Here is a 17322-nt window from a genome sequence, read left to right as displayed (position 1 = left end):
CATCCCACTGGGTGAGTGGTGGAATTTTCCCGAGAGGTACAATCTCCAGGCTCCTGCCATCGCTGTGACCTGTGTTTGGATTGTGCGGGCCTGTGTGCCATATGCCACCCATCCACTTGGATGCATTCTCGTCCTTATGTGCAGCCATTCCCTCCTCGCCATCTGATGGCTCGGCCAATCTGCTCTCCTGCAATCTGCAGTGCCCCTTCCTCTGATGGTGAGGAACTCCAGATCAAGCGCCCCACCTCCGGTCATGGCCCTCTCCCTTCCCCATTGTGAGCCTGCTTCTCCTGCATGACAAAATGCCGGAATAGCGACATATTGCGTGATACCTAACCCCTTTTCTGCACCCATTCCCATACAGACCTGTGAGTTAGATCCAAGTGCTGACAAAAGCCAAATTGTCACACTCTTTGGCCTCACTTGCCAAGCAGTGCTGAGGCTGACCATGCATTCACCCACCTGGTCGAGTTGGCTGCTCAGTAAGATACATTATTTGGTGACCCTACAAGAGACCCTTCGATAACGTGATCCTGGCACTCAACCTGCTGGGTCGGCGCAGGTTGCTGGCTGCTTTCCTACACAGGACCCAGCATCTTTGGAGGAGCCCAGGCGGTTGTGCACCTCCTCTGCGATTTCTGCCCTGAGCGCCTTGGTCAGACAGCTGTTGCCATCTGTGGGAATGCACACCTCTCGCCATTCCCTGGTGGCCTGGAGGAGTAACTGCGAGGTGACCTCACTAAATCATGGGGCCGGTCTCTAATAATATGTGCCGTTAAAGAGGCTTGGATGTGACTGGGTAGGGAAGGAGGTGGGGGGGGGGGGGGTGGTGGGGGGATGAGGGTTTGCAACAAAAAAATTGAACAAACTACTGATTGAGTGGCGGTGGACAGGAAGGTTGTGATCGGAATGCAGACATCCTTCCTGTATATCCGGGAGAACTTTTTACAGCCCACTTGGATTGACCAATGAATACCCACCCCAAAGCATAATCTCATGTGTGTGTCCAGCCCTGGCCTATTAAATTTTAATTGTAATCAGAGCATAAAAAATTGTTTCTGCGCCAGCTCCCGATCAGCATGCGGAAGTGGTGCCCTCGTCTGGTTCCACTGATGTAACGGCAGGTTCTTCATGTTAAATGCACCCATTGTTTTCAGTTGTTGAGGGGTCTGGAATGAGATTCCGTAGTGCACCGTAAAACGTAAGGCATTAAAAAGGGATTGTGGGAGAACGTCCTTCACACAGATGGTCACGGAGGCTGTTCAGTTAATGGCTGGGGCAGAAATTATGTCAACATTTAAGATTAGGGGCTGGATTCTCCTTTATTGGGACTATGTCCCCACGCCGGGGCAAACCATTGGAGTTTCACGCCAGAAAATTTGGCGTGAAAGGGCCACAAATTCCTAGCCATGCAGGGGGCTAGCAGGGACCCAGCGTTGATCTAGCAGCTTTTGCTGCAGATATGGGCCCCGCACTTCCGAGTCCAAAAACTGTGGTCGCAAAGATAATGGGTGCGATTTACCGGCAGGGTCACACCTGATCGAGACAGTACACAGCCAGTAGATCCTGAGAGAGGCCTCTGATGATGGTCGTTAAAGCTTGCGAGATCTAACAAGGTCTTGCGAGACATCGCACTCCGAATTTTGTCCACAATGGGCGGGACCCAGACTCCTTTCAGCTAACCTGCAGAACCAAACTCTTCCAACCAATTGCTCAATGCTAAAGTTAGCGCTACCAGAATCACCCACCTTAACAGCTGCTAAGTTTCACCATCTACTCCGCACGAACAAGCCAAAGGCTGATACGTATAACTGTTTTAACTTTTATTTTTGGACACACTTCTCATTTCCAATCTGGGAGTATATGTGTCATCTTCTCATGTTTTATTAACAAATAAACTCACTTTAATTCAAGAAAGCCAGGTTAAATTGGCTCCTTTTAGAACAGGTGCAATTCAACCGAATGGGAACAGAGACCCGCAACTAGCACATTTAGCCGGGTGTTTCCCAGCATTCGCTACTCCGTGAAACACCACGCTGTCTATCGGGACTCTGCTTCTATTTGGGGCCACAACAGCTAACCCACCCATGAGGCCGCACAGTCCCGTTTCCTGCATCGAGGAGCTCCACTCGCTGGAAATCCGCAGGACAAGAGGAGATCGGTACGACATTTTTAAATGGCTCCCTGATCTCTCGATTACCCTCCAAAGCCCCAACTCACATATAAGGGTGTCTTCGGTGCCGCTCCACACATGCGCAGGACACCCTTAGGCCTGATCCCTTTCGCATGAAAATGCCAATTTGGCACTGCCAGCCTAGCACCTGGTAGTGCCCCTGCCACCTGGGCACCTTGGCAGCACCAGGCCGGCACCCAGCTGGCTCTCCCAGGGTGCCTTGGTGACACCAGCAGTACCAGAGTGCCACCCTGCCCAGAGGGCAAGGACCTGGGGCCCTGGGAGACTGCCACGTGTACCGTTCCGTCTGTCCCCGTTTGTGGAGACGAACATTGAACAGCGCTCGCCCAACCTCTTGAGATGTAGGGGTTAGATCCAACGCCTCGGGTAGATCATGAGAGAGCGTCTCACCCTAATATGCAGATTTTCAAAATACTGATTCCGCCCACAATAGGCGGGATTCAGATCGCGACATCTCGAGAGATCGCGTTAGATCTCGGGAGAAGTGATGAGCTGGGTAGATCCCGGAAGAGAAATCTCCTGGCATCTACCTTTTGAGCGCAACGTGGACGGTAGATCGCACCCAAATACATTTGGACTGGGAAAAGGTATTCCAAAGAGAAGGGATCCTTTTCAAATTAACCTCGTTGTGATGAACAGAGGGGTTGAATAAAGAAGGGCAGCCAGCTCAATCCACCTCACCCAGGAGCATACCAATCTGGGGACATCTCGTTCAGACACATAACAAATCAGGGGACTTCGCCTGACGATCGGTCGAAACACCCATCATTCAAATACTGTATTTACACTGGGAACAACTTGCAACAGGAACTCTGGCTGATCTTTCCCTGACCCCTCAGCCTCTCATCTCCAGTCACAGGTCTATCAAGGACAATATTTGTAACACCAGCGACAGCCACAAAATGCAACATAGACTGGGGTTCCAATTGGACCTTACAGGCTCCTTCAATTCTGTGTTATTACATTCGGAAATGTATTGCTGGCAAGCAAGCAGGAGCCTATTGTTAAATATGAACAAATTTAACCTGCCATCATGGCAGGTGATCCTATCTGCTCTGTATATAAACTCTAGCTTTTGAAACACCACTTGCGATCCAAAGGAATGCAATGACGCATGAGTAAAATTCAAGGTGCTTTGGGATCATTGGGGCCCTGTTTGAATGAGCAGTGCTGGAGTGTGAGCTGGTTAAATAAATTCAATTGTTACACTGTCCGGGCTTGACCCTTCGCCAACTCTGCCATTTACCAGGCAGGGTCCTGAAGAAGGTGCGAGGGGCAAGGTTTAGAGGAGATGTACGAGGCAAGTTTTTTTAGGGTAGTGGGTGCCTGGAACTCGCTGCCGGAGGAGGTGGTGGAAGCAGGGACGATAGTGACGTTTAGGGGGCGTCCCGACTAATACATGAATAGGATGGGAATAGAGGGGTACGGACCCTGGAAGTGTAGAAGATTTTAGTTTAGACGGGCAGCATGGTCGGTGCATGCGTGGAGGGCCGAAGGGTCTGTTCCTGTGCTGTACCTTTCTTTGTTCTTATCGTAAATGACACTCGGTGACTTCCCCAAATTTTGTGTTTCCTCCAAAGGATGAATATAAGCCAGAGAAAAATCTGTCTGAAGAGGATTTAAAAAATGCGATCAGCATACACCACGCAATGGCAATAAAAGCTACTGAGTATGAGAAGAAACCCAATGTCCTCAAGCTGAAAACAGCTGACTGGAGAGTCTTTCTTTTCCAAGCACAGTATGTATTCTTTGTGAATTATTGTGGGGGGAGAGAGGTGGGGACAGGGGAGGGGGGGGGGGATATTTAAAAGAGATGAGTGTACATTGGGGGTAGTTTTGAATTGCTGTAACAAAGAGGTAGCACTGATTTAATGGGCTGAATGACCTGTGTATAACATTCTACAACTATGGACAATGATCAGGAACTGGAACTTGGGCTCATTTTTCACCCCCTCTACTTGTTGTCCCAGGCCTGGTGAGGACAATCCTATAATGAGATTATCTTTTATAATCACCGCCAGGCGTCCATCCTTATAAACCGGTAACTAATTCCACAGTTCCTTTATTGCCAATGACTTGTAGTCACTCCCAAATATCCTGTAATTATTAACATCACAAGGAAAGGCATGCAACAATTTAGTTAACCAGCAAGTGTGTGAGGGAAGAGAGGGAGGCTGGCGGGAAACTTTTAAAAGACACTACCGTGTTGTTTGGTAGTCGAGTTCTTCAAGTCACATCCCGCCACCATGCACTCTCACCGTGGCCATTTTATTTTGCTTTAACCACCTGTGTGTTCACAAATTTTCAGAAGCCCTGAAGAAATGGAATCCTGGATAAATAAAATGAACCTAGTAGCAGCCATGTTTTCTGCCCCTCCATTTCCAGCTGCGATTGGCTCACAGAAGAGGTTTAGCCGCCCACTTTTGCCAGCTACCACCACCAAGATGACACAGGTAAGGGTCACACCAGTCTTTGTAAAGCCTTCTTCCATCTCTGCCTCACCCTTCCAGGGAGAGCTCCACTACGAATGCACCACATTGATAAGGTGATAGTTCACTTCCCTCAAAGCCCTTGCAAATATTTAACTGGACTTGCTTTGCCACATAAGGAAGCAAACATGTAAAAGGTCTGTCTTCAACGTTGCGTTTGCCAGTGAAAGTGATTTGAAGGGCAAAACCATGTCTTGAGGACTGAAAGGAGCAGAAAGTCCATCACTCACTGCCAATATTGGAATTCACTACCCCAGAAGGTTGCAGATACTCTATTGTTGAATATATTTATTCACAAGATAGAAGTTTGATCTCTCAGGGAATCATTGCATGTGGGGAATGAATGGGAAAGTGGAGTTGAGTGAGTTGGCCAAGAGGATTGTATTGAATGGCGGGGCAGGGTCAATGGGCCATGTGGTCTATCCTTCCCTTTTCTTATGTTCTTATGCCTATGATTACATCTCCATATATGAAAACAGACAAGATCATTGATGTATTAAAAAGCAGGAACAAAAAAGATTGTATTTTACTTTTACTGTCCTACTTGCCCTTGAGGCACTTGAGCCAATTGTAACCTTCGCTTCTTGACATCCCCCACCTCTATGATGTGGGAGCATTGTAGAGAATGAACCAGATCTGGGGTTTTATGATCTCTTGAGTGTAACGTCAGATTACTTGCTCACTGAGACTATTTAGGAACTTCCATTCTGATGCCCAGTATATGGCAGTGTGGACTGCATTAACATGTCCTTACTTTAGATGTGGAGATAGTTGGAGAAGTTCAGGCTGATGTCCTTGGAGAAAAGAAGGCCAAGAGGAGATCTGGTGGAGGTATTTAAAATAATGGGGGATCTGAGACAGGGTAGGGAGAAAAATGTTCCAACTTGTGAAATGCTCAAGACGCAAGGGCACTGATTTAAAGTAATTGGCAAAAGGAACAAAAGTGATATGAGGAAATACTTTGTTACACAGCGAGTCATCGAGGCCTGGATTACACTGCCTAGGAGTGTGGTGGAGTCTGGTTCACTCGAGGCATACAAAAGGGAATTAGACAATATGCAGCGTTATGGGGAGAAGGCGGGAGAATGGCACTCAGTAATTGCTTATTTGGAGAGACGGTGCAGACATAGGGGGCGATTCTCCGAGCGCTGGGCCGGAGAATCACCGCGTCCCATTTGCGCCGGCGCGTTTGACGCAGCGCGGGCCGTTGGAATCTCCGGCCCATATGGGCCGAGCGGCCGCGTGGATACGACAGAGTCCCTCCTGGTCACTGCCAGCGGGAACTCTGCGCAAACGGTCGGGGGGCAGCCTATGGGGGGGGAGGGGTCTCCTTCACCGGGGGGGGGGGGGGGCTCCGATGGGGTCTGGCCCGCGATCGGGGCCCACCAATCGGCGGGCTGGCCTCTCTCCACCCCTCCCCTCGAGCCTACTTTCCTGCGTGGCCGGCCCCTGAACACCGACGCCATGTTGAGTCGGGGTCGGCGCGCTAGAGAAGTCCCCCGCGCATGCGCAGGTTGGCGCGGCACCCATTTGGCGCCAAGAAAGGAGGCTGGAGTGGCTGAACCGCTCCAGCGCCATGCTGGCCCCCTGTGGGAGACAGAATAGGTCGTACCCGGGCCCAGTTCGCACCGTCGTGAAACACGACGGCGCGAACACTTGGGCTCCATTTGGGAGAATCGCCCCCATAATGGGACAAATGATCTCTTTCTGCGCTATGAAAATTGTGATCCTATGGATCATCAGTAACATTTATAGAATTGGGTATAGACTTGGGTTAGAGAGGATTTGAAGAATGTTATGATGATCCAGGTTCTCCTGCAATCCATCTTCTTCCCATCACATTCTCTGCTACGAACAAATATTGCAAATTATTCCATTACTGAGCCGATTCTTCAAAGGGTCATTTTACCTTATTGTGACTAAGGGTAAACTGACAGGATCTGAATTTCCACTCCCAGTGGCTGTGTTGGCAGTTGAAATTCATGTCTCCAAATCTTTGAACTGAGCCTCTGGCCTACCAAACTAAAAAACAGTAAATGTTGAAAATAGCATGGTGCCTCACAGCACCAGGGACCAGGGTTCAATTCCAGCGTAGGGCCGCTGTCTGTGTGGAGTTTGCACTTTCCCTCTGTGTCTGCGTGGGTTTCCTCCGGGTGCTCTGGTTTCCTCCCACAGACCAAAGATGTGCAGTTTAGATGAATTGGCCATGCTAAATTGCTCCTTAGTGTCCAAAGGTATGCAGGTTAGGTGGGGTTATGGGGTTTGCAGGTTAGCTGGGGCTATGGGGTTTGCAGGTTAGGTGGGGCTATGGGGTTTGCAGGTTAGGTGGAGTTATGGGGTTTGCAGGTTAGGTGGGGTTATGGGGTTTGCAGGTTAGGTGGAGTTATGGGGTTTGCAGGTTGGGTGGGGTTATGGGGTTTGCAGGTTAGGTGGAGTTATGGGGTTTGCAGGTTAGGTGGGGTTATGGGGTTTGCAGGTTGGGTGGGGTTATGGGGTTTGCAGGTTAGGTGGAGTTATGGGGTTTGCAGGTTAGGTGGGGTTATGGGGTTTGCAGGTTGGGTGGGGTTATGGGGTTTGCAGGTTAGGTGGGGTTATGGGGTTTGCAGGTTGGGTGGGGTTATGGGGTTTGCAGGTTAGGTGGGGTTATGGGGTTTGCAGGTTAGGTGGGGCTATGGGGTTTGCAGGTTAGGTGGAGTTATGGGGTTTGCAGGTTAGGTGGGGTTATGGGGTTTGTAGGTTGGGTGGGGTTATGGGGTTTGCAGGTTAGGTGGGGTTATGGGGTTTGCAGGTTAGGTGGGGCTATGGGGTTTGCAGGTTAGGTGGGGTTATGGGGTTTGCAGGTTGGGTGGGGTTATGGGGTTTGCAGGTTAGGTGGGGCTATGGGGTTTGCAAGTTGGGTGGGGTTATGGGGTTTGCAGGTTGGGTGGGGTTATGGGGTTAGGGCGGGGGAATCGGCCTAGGTGGGGCGCTCTTTCAGAGGGTCATTGCAGATTCTATGGGCCGAATGACCTCCACCTACACTGTAGGGATTCTGTGAACTACTCAGCAGGTCAGGCAGCATCTGTGAAGAGACAAAAACAGAATAAACATTTCAAATCAGTACCGTTCATCAGAGCTGTTTCCCTCCTATGGTTTTCATAGACTCATAGAATTTACAGTGCAGAAGGAGGCCATTCGGCCCAGCGAGTCTACACCGGCCCTTGAAAGAATACCCTACGAAAGCCCACAGCTCCACCCTGTTCCCGTAACCCAGTAACCCCACCTAACCTTTGGACACGAAGGGGCAATTTAGCCTGGCCAATCCATCTAACCTGCACATATTTGAACTGTGGGAGGAACTCGGAGCACCCGGAGAAAACCCAAGCAGACACAGGGAGAAAGTGCAAACTCCACACAGTCACCCAAGGCTGGAATTGAACCCGTGTCCCTGGAGGTGTGAGGCAGCAGTGCTAACCGCTGTGCCACCATGCTGCCCGCTACGTAGCACCATTCATAATGATAGATTGTAAGGTTTAATGTTTTCAGTTTTGGCTTGCCTTCCAGCTCTTCTGGTACTAACCCTCCCTTCAGAGAAGTGGTGGTGTTTTGCTGGAATCAGTGGCATACACTGGAACTCAATCCATGTACAGTATTCCCCTTGACTACATCCATTCCCATTACTGACACGAAATCTGGCATGTTGAGCTATCCTATATAAAGTGTTGATACCAATTGAGTTACTGTCTGTTCCCGACCTTCCTCCATGCCTTCGACATACGGCATTGCTATGGAAACATGTCTTTGACGTAGCAATGTGAGAATTGTTCCAGCATTGCATAACAAACTGCGTTCGCTGCCGCGATGCTACTTGGGCACCGAGAAGATAATGGGACTGATCTAATAATAAAACTCCTGTCTCTGCAGCAAAAATCCTGGCCCTGCCTTTCCATGTGCTATTTTTATACAGGCTCTTATTAATTTGCACCTTTATCTGAGCACACGGCAGCGCCTGTTCTTGAGCTCATTGGTGACGTGTAGTGAGGATAACAAGAGTTTTTATTTTACTTAATTGAAGCACGAATGATGTGGGGTGGGGCGGAGAGTGGGGGTGGAGAGTGCAGGATGGTGGTGACAGGGGGTCCCTGAGCAGAACAATAAATGACCGTGCTGAAAGGTACGCTTGCAGTTTGGCCTCCAGAACATGGAGCGCAGGAAGTGGAACCAGAATCAGGAAGTGGCAGTAAGTGTGCATCCCTTGGCCCAAGCTGCCTGCGGAATTTTGTTCGACTTCAAATAGACACTCAGTTAACCAGCACACTGGAACATGTAACTGTACCTCCTCGTGATTCCACTAAACTGGAACGCCTCCTGCAAAAAGTTGAAGTTCACAAACAAAGCATCAGGGAAAATAAGGAGCTGATCCTTAAAACCTCCATCTGTCGTTTGAAATCAACCACTTGTTTTTGTCGGATCTTGTACGACAGAAGGAGGCCATTCCGCCCCTCTTTTCTGTGCCAGCCCTTTTAGGGAGCTATCCAGTTAGTCTCATGGCCCCGCCGTTCACCCGCTCAATTAATTTTAAACCCTCTTGTGCGCATGGCGTCACCCTCTCTCACCGAAGGAAAATCACTTTCCTCAGGAAAATGAGTTAAATGCGAGGATCATGTTCATCTGAGAAAATCCGGTTCATTCAAATTTTCCGTGACTTGAAACCGAGGAGAAGTCCGAAGGCACCGCAACATGCATGGCTCTGTATAACCTTCGTAGGGAATGGTGTTTATGGTGCAGAATTAAAAGGACTCCGCCAATATTGTGCCGAGATTGCATTGACCGTCCCGCTGCTTAACCTTGTCGAACAGACACTGTGGTTTTTTGACTGGTTGTACGGTCGCCAATCAGAAAGAAAAGCTGCCTGAGCTACAAATTGTATAAGTGTTTTTTAATCCCACTTTGTTTTAATGACGCACTTGAAACTCGTTTCAGGAGGATCAGCTGAAATCACACGAGGCCAAGCTGAAACAGATTTCCACTGAGCTCACAGAGCACCGTTCCTACCCCCCTGACAAGAAAGTCAAAGCTAAGGAGATTGATGAATACAGATTGAAGGAGCATTACCTGGAGTTTGAGGTAGGGCCGGGATAAGAAGCACTTGCTTCTTCCACTGTAGATATGCACGATTGAGTTTAAAAACAGCAGAGGCAGCAGGTTAGAAAAGGAGCACCTTTAGTTGTGTGGCAATTCACTGTGTGTGGCTTTCAGATAAGGATGGAATTGATATGATTTTCAAAGAGGAACTGAGTTCCATTGGCACCCCTTGATTCAATTATCACTGTCCTCACCCCATGTCACCTGAACATGATTCTTCCGGTGAGCAGTACCATTGGAATTGTATGTAATATCGATGCCAAGGAAACAATATTTTCTCACTGCAGCTCATTGTTCGAATAGCCAAACTCTCCACTTCAGTATCTTGCCTCTTCCCGATTATCCATGAGCTTTCTGCCTCTGCTGTGCAAAGTTCTTCCAAACAGGAATCATTCTTCTAGTTATGTTTTTCCGAATGTGCACTTTAAATGAGCATTACACTCCAGTAAGATCTTGATTTTGATTTGACTTGGTTTGATTTATTGTCACATGTACCGAAGTACAGTGAAAAGTGTTTTTCTGTGGCTGAGGGAACATACACAATACGAACATAGTAGACAAGGAGAATAATCAACAGAGAACATTGACAAATGGTACATCGACAAACGGTGATTGGTTACAGTGCGGAACACGGGGCGAAACAAAGCAAATACATGAGCAAGAGCAGCATAGGGCGTCGTGAATAGTGTTCTTACAAGGGACAGATCAATCCGAGGGGGAGTCGTTGAGGAGTCTTCTAGCTGTGGGGAAGAAATTGTTCCTGTGTCTGGATGTGCGGGTCTTCAGACTTCTGTACCTTCTGCCTGATGAAAGGGTCTGGAAGAAGGCAATGCCTGGGTGGGAGGGGTCTCTGATAATGCTGTCTGCCTTCCTGAGGCAGCGGGAGGTGTAGACAGAATCAATGTGGGGTGGCAAGCTTGTGTGATCCATTGGGCTGAGTTCACCACACTCTGCAGTTTCTTGCGATCTTGGACCGAGCAGTTGCCATACCAAGCTGTGATGCAGCCAGATAGGATACTCTCTTTGGCACATCTGTAGAAATTTGTGGGAGTTAATGCAGACATGCCAAATTTCTTTAGCTTCCGGAGGAAGTAGAGAGTTGTTGGGCTTTCTTGACTGTTGCATCAACGTGAGTGGACCAGGACAGACTGTTGGTGATGGTGACCCCCAGGAACTTAAAGCTGTCGACCATCTCCACTTCGGAGCCATTGATGCAGACGGGAGTGTGTGTCGTGCTACGCTTCCTGAAATCGATGATCAGTCCCTTGGTCTTTCCGACATTTAGAGAGAGGTTGTTTTCGCTACATCATGCAACCAAGTAATTTATCTCCCTCCTGTAGTCCTCTTTTCCTGATATCCTAGTCTAGTTGAAAGCAATACTCAATGTTAACCTTATCCAAAAATTCAGACCTGAGTTAAATATCTATCGGGGTGCTATGCCGTCAAGAAGGCAGCTCACCACCAACTTCTCAAGGGCAGCTAGGGATGGGCAATAAATGCTGCCCTAGTCAGCGACGCCCACATCCCATAAATTAATTTGTTTAAAATCTGACCGGAGGAGCGAGGTGTTAAGGTTGAAAAATGCATGGGTACCCCATTCCCACTGGGCGTGGTGAGATAACTATTCTTACCTACATTATTCACGCAACTTTGAAAAAGGTTGGAGGTGGATGAAGCTCAATGTATTTAACTAGAGTGACACTCGCTGGGAATCAGCAAGACCTGCCTGCTTTGTGCAGTCCTGGTAGTTTGGAGTAAATGTAAAGTCATTCGTGATGCAGGTCCAAAACGAGAATGTTTTTTTCCTCTTTAAACCACTTTTGTTAGGTGCTCATTGAAACCAGTTTCCTTTAACCATCCAATTTGTTTTATACACAGGTGATATAATAGTTCCTCAGCGCCTTTGTTGGTATTTTATCATAATTCCCATTTGATTCCGGGTCACATAATGTACACGTTTCCTTTGGGAATCTATCTGTGCAATCTGAATGGATCCTTTAGGGGGCTCCAGAACTAACGTAGTACAAGAGATTGTCGTGTAGACTTTCAGGTGATGAACCATCACAAAAGTTTTGAATGAGCATATTTAGTTAAGGTTTATGCTTTGTTAGATGCTCTCAGTGTTGTTTGCTGTCAAGAAATATTTTCCTTGTCTTGAACTCCATGGAAGCTTTGCAATGGGAACTGGACTTAAGCCCTTCTCCTTTCCCCATGTGAAAATGGAAATGAAAATCGCTTATTGTCACAAGTAGGCTTCAATGAAGTTACTGTGAAAAGCCCCTAGTTGCCACATTCCAGCGCCTGTTCGGGGAGGCTGTTACGGGAATTGAACCGTGCTGCTGGCCTGCCTTGGTCTGCTTTCAAAGCCAGCGATTTAGCCCTGTGCTAAACAGCCTGTAGGAATGTTGCAGACGATTGAAATGCAATGAAAATGAAATCTTATCACAAGTCGACTTTAAATGAAGTTACTGTGAAAAGCCCCTAGTCGCCACATTCCGGCGCCTGTTCGGGGAGGCTGGAACGGGACTTGAACCTGTGCTGCTGGCCTGCCATGGTCTGCTTTAAAAGCCAGCTATTTAGCCCTGTGCTCAACCAGCCCCAGATTAAGCACGTTTGTGATATCTAGATTAGAGTTATTGTTCTTGAGTACTGAATTGTTGCTTCAGATGTCAATCCAGGTTGCACTATTCTACACTTGAGTAACTTTACCCGGGATGTTTTTGTGCAGAGGTTTTTCTATACCAAAGTGCAACTGCCAATGTCAGACATGTAAATGTTCGATGTGTTTTAATGGTACAAGTGTAAAGCATGCATGTAAGGTAAACTGGAATATTTTAAGAAATTCAATGTTAGTGGGAGCCATTGCAATACTAAGATTTGAATATTTTGGGGGCCAAGAAATGCAATATGATTGGAATTTTCAGAAATTACATTTGCACTGATATGATTTCTGTAGAACATTCTCTACAATAGCTGAAGCTTCCTCTTCTGGAGCATTCTAAAACGAGAGGTCGTAATCTTAGAATAAGAGGCAGCATCCTAGAAAGCATCCTATCTGACTGCATCACAGCCTGGTGTGGCAACTGCTCGGCCCAAGACTGCATGAAACTTCAGAGAGTCGTGAACACAGCCCAGTCCATCACACGAACCTGCCTCCCATCCATTGACTCCATCTACATCTCCCGCTGCCTGGGGAAAGCGGGCAGCATAATCAAAGATCCCTCCCACCAGGCTCACTCACTCGTCCAACTTCTTCCATCGGGCAGAAGAAACAAAAGTCTGAGAACACACATGAACAGACTCAAAAACAGCTTCTTCCCCGCTGTTACCAGTCTCCTAAACGACCCTCTAATGGACTGACCTCATTAACACTACACCCTGTATGCTTCACCCGATGCCGGTGTTTATGTAGTTACATTGTGTTACTTGTGTTGCCCTATTATGTATTTTCTTTTATTTCCTTTTCTCTTCATGTACTTAATGATCTGTTGAGCTGCTCGCAGAAAAATACTTTTCACTGTACCTCGGTACACGTGACAATAAACAAAAATCCAAATCCAGCAAATTTTAAACCGATTTGAGGAAAAACTACTTCTCCCAAAGGGTTGTGAATCTGTGGAATTCGCTACCCCAGTGTGCGGTGGATGCAGAGACAGTGAGTAAATTTAAGGAGGAGTTTAGACAGATTTTTAATTGTGGTAATGTCTTGAAGGGTTATGGAGAATGGGCAGGACGGTGGAGTTGAGGCCTGGATGGGATCAGCCATGATCACATTGAGGGTGTTTAGGCTGAGGCTAAATTGCCGACTCCTGCTCCTACGTCATGTGTTCCAGGGAGGAGATGCTCTGGCTGATTTTGCAATCCAGCTCTTGGTCTGTAATATTGTAGGTAGTAGATGAGGAACATATCTGCCACGATAGAATGGCAGAGCAGACTCGATGGGCCGAATGGCCTAATTCCGCTCCTATATTTTATGAGCTAATGAATAAATGTGAATATAAATGCTCTCAATGTAGAGAATACTTGTTTCCAGGAAAACTGGAAGCACCAAACTTCCGCAGCCAGGCCATGTGGTGAGAGGCTGTCAGCTTGACCTTTGGCCAGGACGCATCTGTCACACTTCCAGCAAAGTTACAGACGGGGAGCAACTCTGAATAAAACTCAGAGCTTGAGTTCTTCCGCTGGTTAAGTGGTTAAAGATACTGCTCAGTCTAATGTCAAACCATATTAACCAGAGGTTCCTGGTTTGGGGCGGGGGGTGGGGTTAATCATGTATTTCCCATCATTGCGTAGTGAGTGCTGCTGCCGTGGGTGCGTGTACATGTGTGCGTACACCAACACGCTTTGCATCAGATTCCCTCCACATCTAATTGTCCAGACTAGCACATGAATGGCCACTCGGACAAGGCACTAAAGGGTGGACAGAACCTGTGTACATTGGGAATTAGTGACCCGTGTGACAACGTGGTACCCTTGACTTATTGTTATGTCATTGAGTGGGAGGCGGGGATCAGTAAAATGCACCCCTATCCCCCATTTATACTTCATTTGGGCAGCACGCTAGCACACGTGGCTAGCACTGTGGCTTCACAGAGCCAGGGTCCCAAGTTTGATTCCCAGCTGGGTCACTGTCTGTGCGGAGTCTGCACGTTCTCCCCGTGTGTGCGTGGGTTTCCTCCGGGTTCTCCGGTTTCCTCCCACAGTCCAAAGACTAGAACCTAATCCAGGTTAGGTGGATTGGCCATGCTAAATTGCCCAGTGTCCAAAAAGGTTAAGAGGGGTTATTGGGTTATGGGGATGGGGTAGAAGTGGGATTTAAGTGAGTCGGTGCAGACTCGATGGGCCGAATGGCCTCCTTCTGCACTGTATGTTCTATGTATCTATGTATGTAATGCAGCAACCCTTCTGTTCAGCCAGAGATCCCTTTCTGATGTGAAAGTATGTTACCCTTCTGATTCTGAAGAATGACTGAGCACCTTTCCTGATGCACTGAACCTCTGACACTACAAACAAAACTGACAAATAGCAGGAGCATCCAACAATGTTGGATGATCAGGTCCCAATAAGCAACAACTGGGATGTATTTTAAAAGCAGGGCTGCCTAGGAATGAAGAGAAGGTAAAAAATTCAGGACTCTTCGAGGAGGCCTTTTGTATTCCACCCTTTGACGGGGAGAGGATGATGTAGTGGTAATGTCACTGGACTATTAATCTGGAGGCTAATGCCCTGGGGACATGGGTTCCAATCCCACCACGGCAGCTGGTGGAATTTAAATTCAATCAATTAAATCTGGAATATGAGCCTGTCTTAGTAATGGAACTATAATCGATTGTTGTTAAAAACCCATCTGGTTCACTCATGTTCTTTAGGGAAGGAAATCTGCCATCCTTACCTGGTTGGGCCTACATGTGACTCCAGACCAACACCGTGTGGTTGACATTTAACCGCCCTCTGAAATGGCCTAAGCAAGCCACTCAGTTCAAGGGCAATTAGGGACGGGCAACAAATGCTGGCCCAACCAGCGAGGTCCACATCCTCCGAAAGGATTTTTTAAAAAATACCCTGACAGGCAGATGTTTCACCTCTTCTTGAACCTTGTCTAGCTTTTGTCCTAATTTATTAAGCAGATGGTCATAAGAACATTCTGTGTAAATTATCAGCACCACGTTGCTTCTACAATTACACCAGATGTTACAGGATGTTCGGTTTAAATTGAGGGAAGCTTATTCAGGAATCTATGGTTCTTTTTGCGAATGGTTCTGGGGAAGCAAAACAGAATGCCTTCTCACCATCCCACCAGCGAACCAATATTCCTTTCGGTGATTAAAAATCTCAGAGATGTGAGATTCTTAGAAAAATATACAGAATTTTCATTTTTTGTGTGTGTGCGTTTTGAGCACTGGAATTCCTGTCTCCTCCTTTAGGTACAGTCCTTCCTAAAACCTACCTCTGTGTCCTGGCCTAATGGTTCCATATGTGGCTTGGTCTTCGGTTTTATTTTCTCTCGCTCCTGTGGGTTGCGTTACAAGGTTAAAGGCGTTACTTAAAGCAACTGTTGTTGCTTTAAAGCGGACATCTCCTTCCTGCCAGCTTCCAAGATGTCTGTTGGATTCCCGTCTGTATTGGGAAAATCCTGCTTAAAGCCTGCTCACCTGCGGGTAACGCTGTAAAGATCCACGCCAGTCCAGATGCAAACATTCCTACTACTTAAATACAGGGACTCTATTTGCCTGGAGATGAAGCAGGCATGTGTCAGGAAGCTGGACAGGGTGGGAGAACAAGTGAGCGCGAGTGAAGAGGAAAGGCAGAGAGTGATTTCAAGCGGAGCTGAAAGCTTGAACAAAGCATTTCAGGATACTTTTAGGACAGCGAGCCGGCGGACCAGTTGAAGGAGCAGAAACATTGGACTGTGAGCTGCTGGAAGGCTGGCGTTTGGTTAGGTATTCGATTACGAATTAACAGCCAAAGGTTACATACGAAGCAGGCAATTTGTTAATTACTGAGCGAAGCAGTGAACACAAGCGCAGTGTTTCCATACTGTGTAAACCTCCCCAAATCCTTGATACTACACCACAAGGTGTTTAGAGCAAACAAATCGACACAAGATTCATCAGGAGCTGCAATCTGCTCTATTTAGGTTGCTGATTTTACACTTGCTCTTCAGATATCAGAGGCTCCATAGCAGAATCTGAAATAGAAACTGTGCTTCATTCTGCCCGCTGCTCTTCTAATTGGAAATTAACTTCAAGATGAGATGTTGATTTTGGTGTTTTTCCAGTGCCTCGTGGATCAGGCTGTCAGGTACCGAGAGAGACCTTTACAATCCAAACACAAAAAATTGAGCTCATTGCAAATAGATCAAGGGAAATGAATTTCAGTCTTCAATTTGTACTTTAATCCATTTGCTCCAAACTTGATGCCTTTTCCAGAGAACAGCATCTGTGAACGGACACCCACTTGCTCCCAATTCTGGCAATCATCCATTCAAGTCAGGCACAAGGGCCGGAAAGTCCAAAGGACACAGTGTTAGTCATCTGCTCTCCGTCATGACGTTGCTTTTTGTCACATTGTCAGTTTACGTGACTTGTTGAAAGCTTAATTTTGTTCAGTGCACCAGATTCCAAGTTGTAAAAAGGTAACTGAGGCGAGAGAAAGTAACAGGTTAATTCGGAGGCACGCTGTACCCAGAATCAGCGCACTATGTAGAAATGGGAAGAATGCTACTGTGAAGGTGGCAGATCTGAAAGTTGGAAGAAGTGGCACACTCTTCCTCCTCTACACGGTAACCAAACAACTATTCATCCCCCATTTCAGTTATCTGTCTCCAAGTTTGTCTCCAATAGGCCTTTGATAAGGTGCCTCACGGGAGACTGCTGAGTAAAATAAGGGCCCATGGTATTCGAGGCAAGGTACTAACATGGATTGACGATTGGCTGTCAGGCAGAAGGCAGAGAGTTGGGATAAAAGGTTCTTTTTCGGAATGGCAACCGGTGACGAGTGGTGTCCCGCAGGGTC

At 47.4% G+C, this 17322-nt stretch overlaps 1 protein-coding gene across 1 annotated transcript in view; it reads left to right on the top strand.

The window, feature by feature from the left end:
* Window positions 1-3753: 3753 nt before the first annotated feature.
* Window positions 3754-17322, top strand: part of LOC140408349 (PH and SEC7 domain-containing protein 3-like) — a 32025-nt gene continuing 18456 nt past the window's right edge. The window contains exons 1-3 of the mRNA XM_072495432.1: window positions 3754-3932; window positions 4503-4647; window positions 9646-9789. Of these exons, the coding sequence (XP_072351533.1) occupies window positions 3844-3932; window positions 4503-4647; window positions 9646-9789 (378 nt within the window). The 5' untranslated portion in view covers window positions 3754-3843. The remainder of the gene's footprint in view (window positions 3933-4502; window positions 4648-9645; window positions 9790-17322) is intronic.

The sequence above is a fragment of the Scyliorhinus torazame genome, chromosome 3 (genome assembly GCF_047496885.1).
Source record: "Scyliorhinus torazame isolate Kashiwa2021f chromosome 3, sScyTor2.1, whole genome shotgun sequence".
Lineage (NCBI taxonomy): Eukaryota > Metazoa > Chordata > Chondrichthyes > Carcharhiniformes > Scyliorhinidae > Scyliorhinus > Scyliorhinus torazame.
The sequence above is the reverse complement of the archived record's forward strand: the minus strand, read 5'-3'. Positions and strand labels throughout refer to the sequence as shown.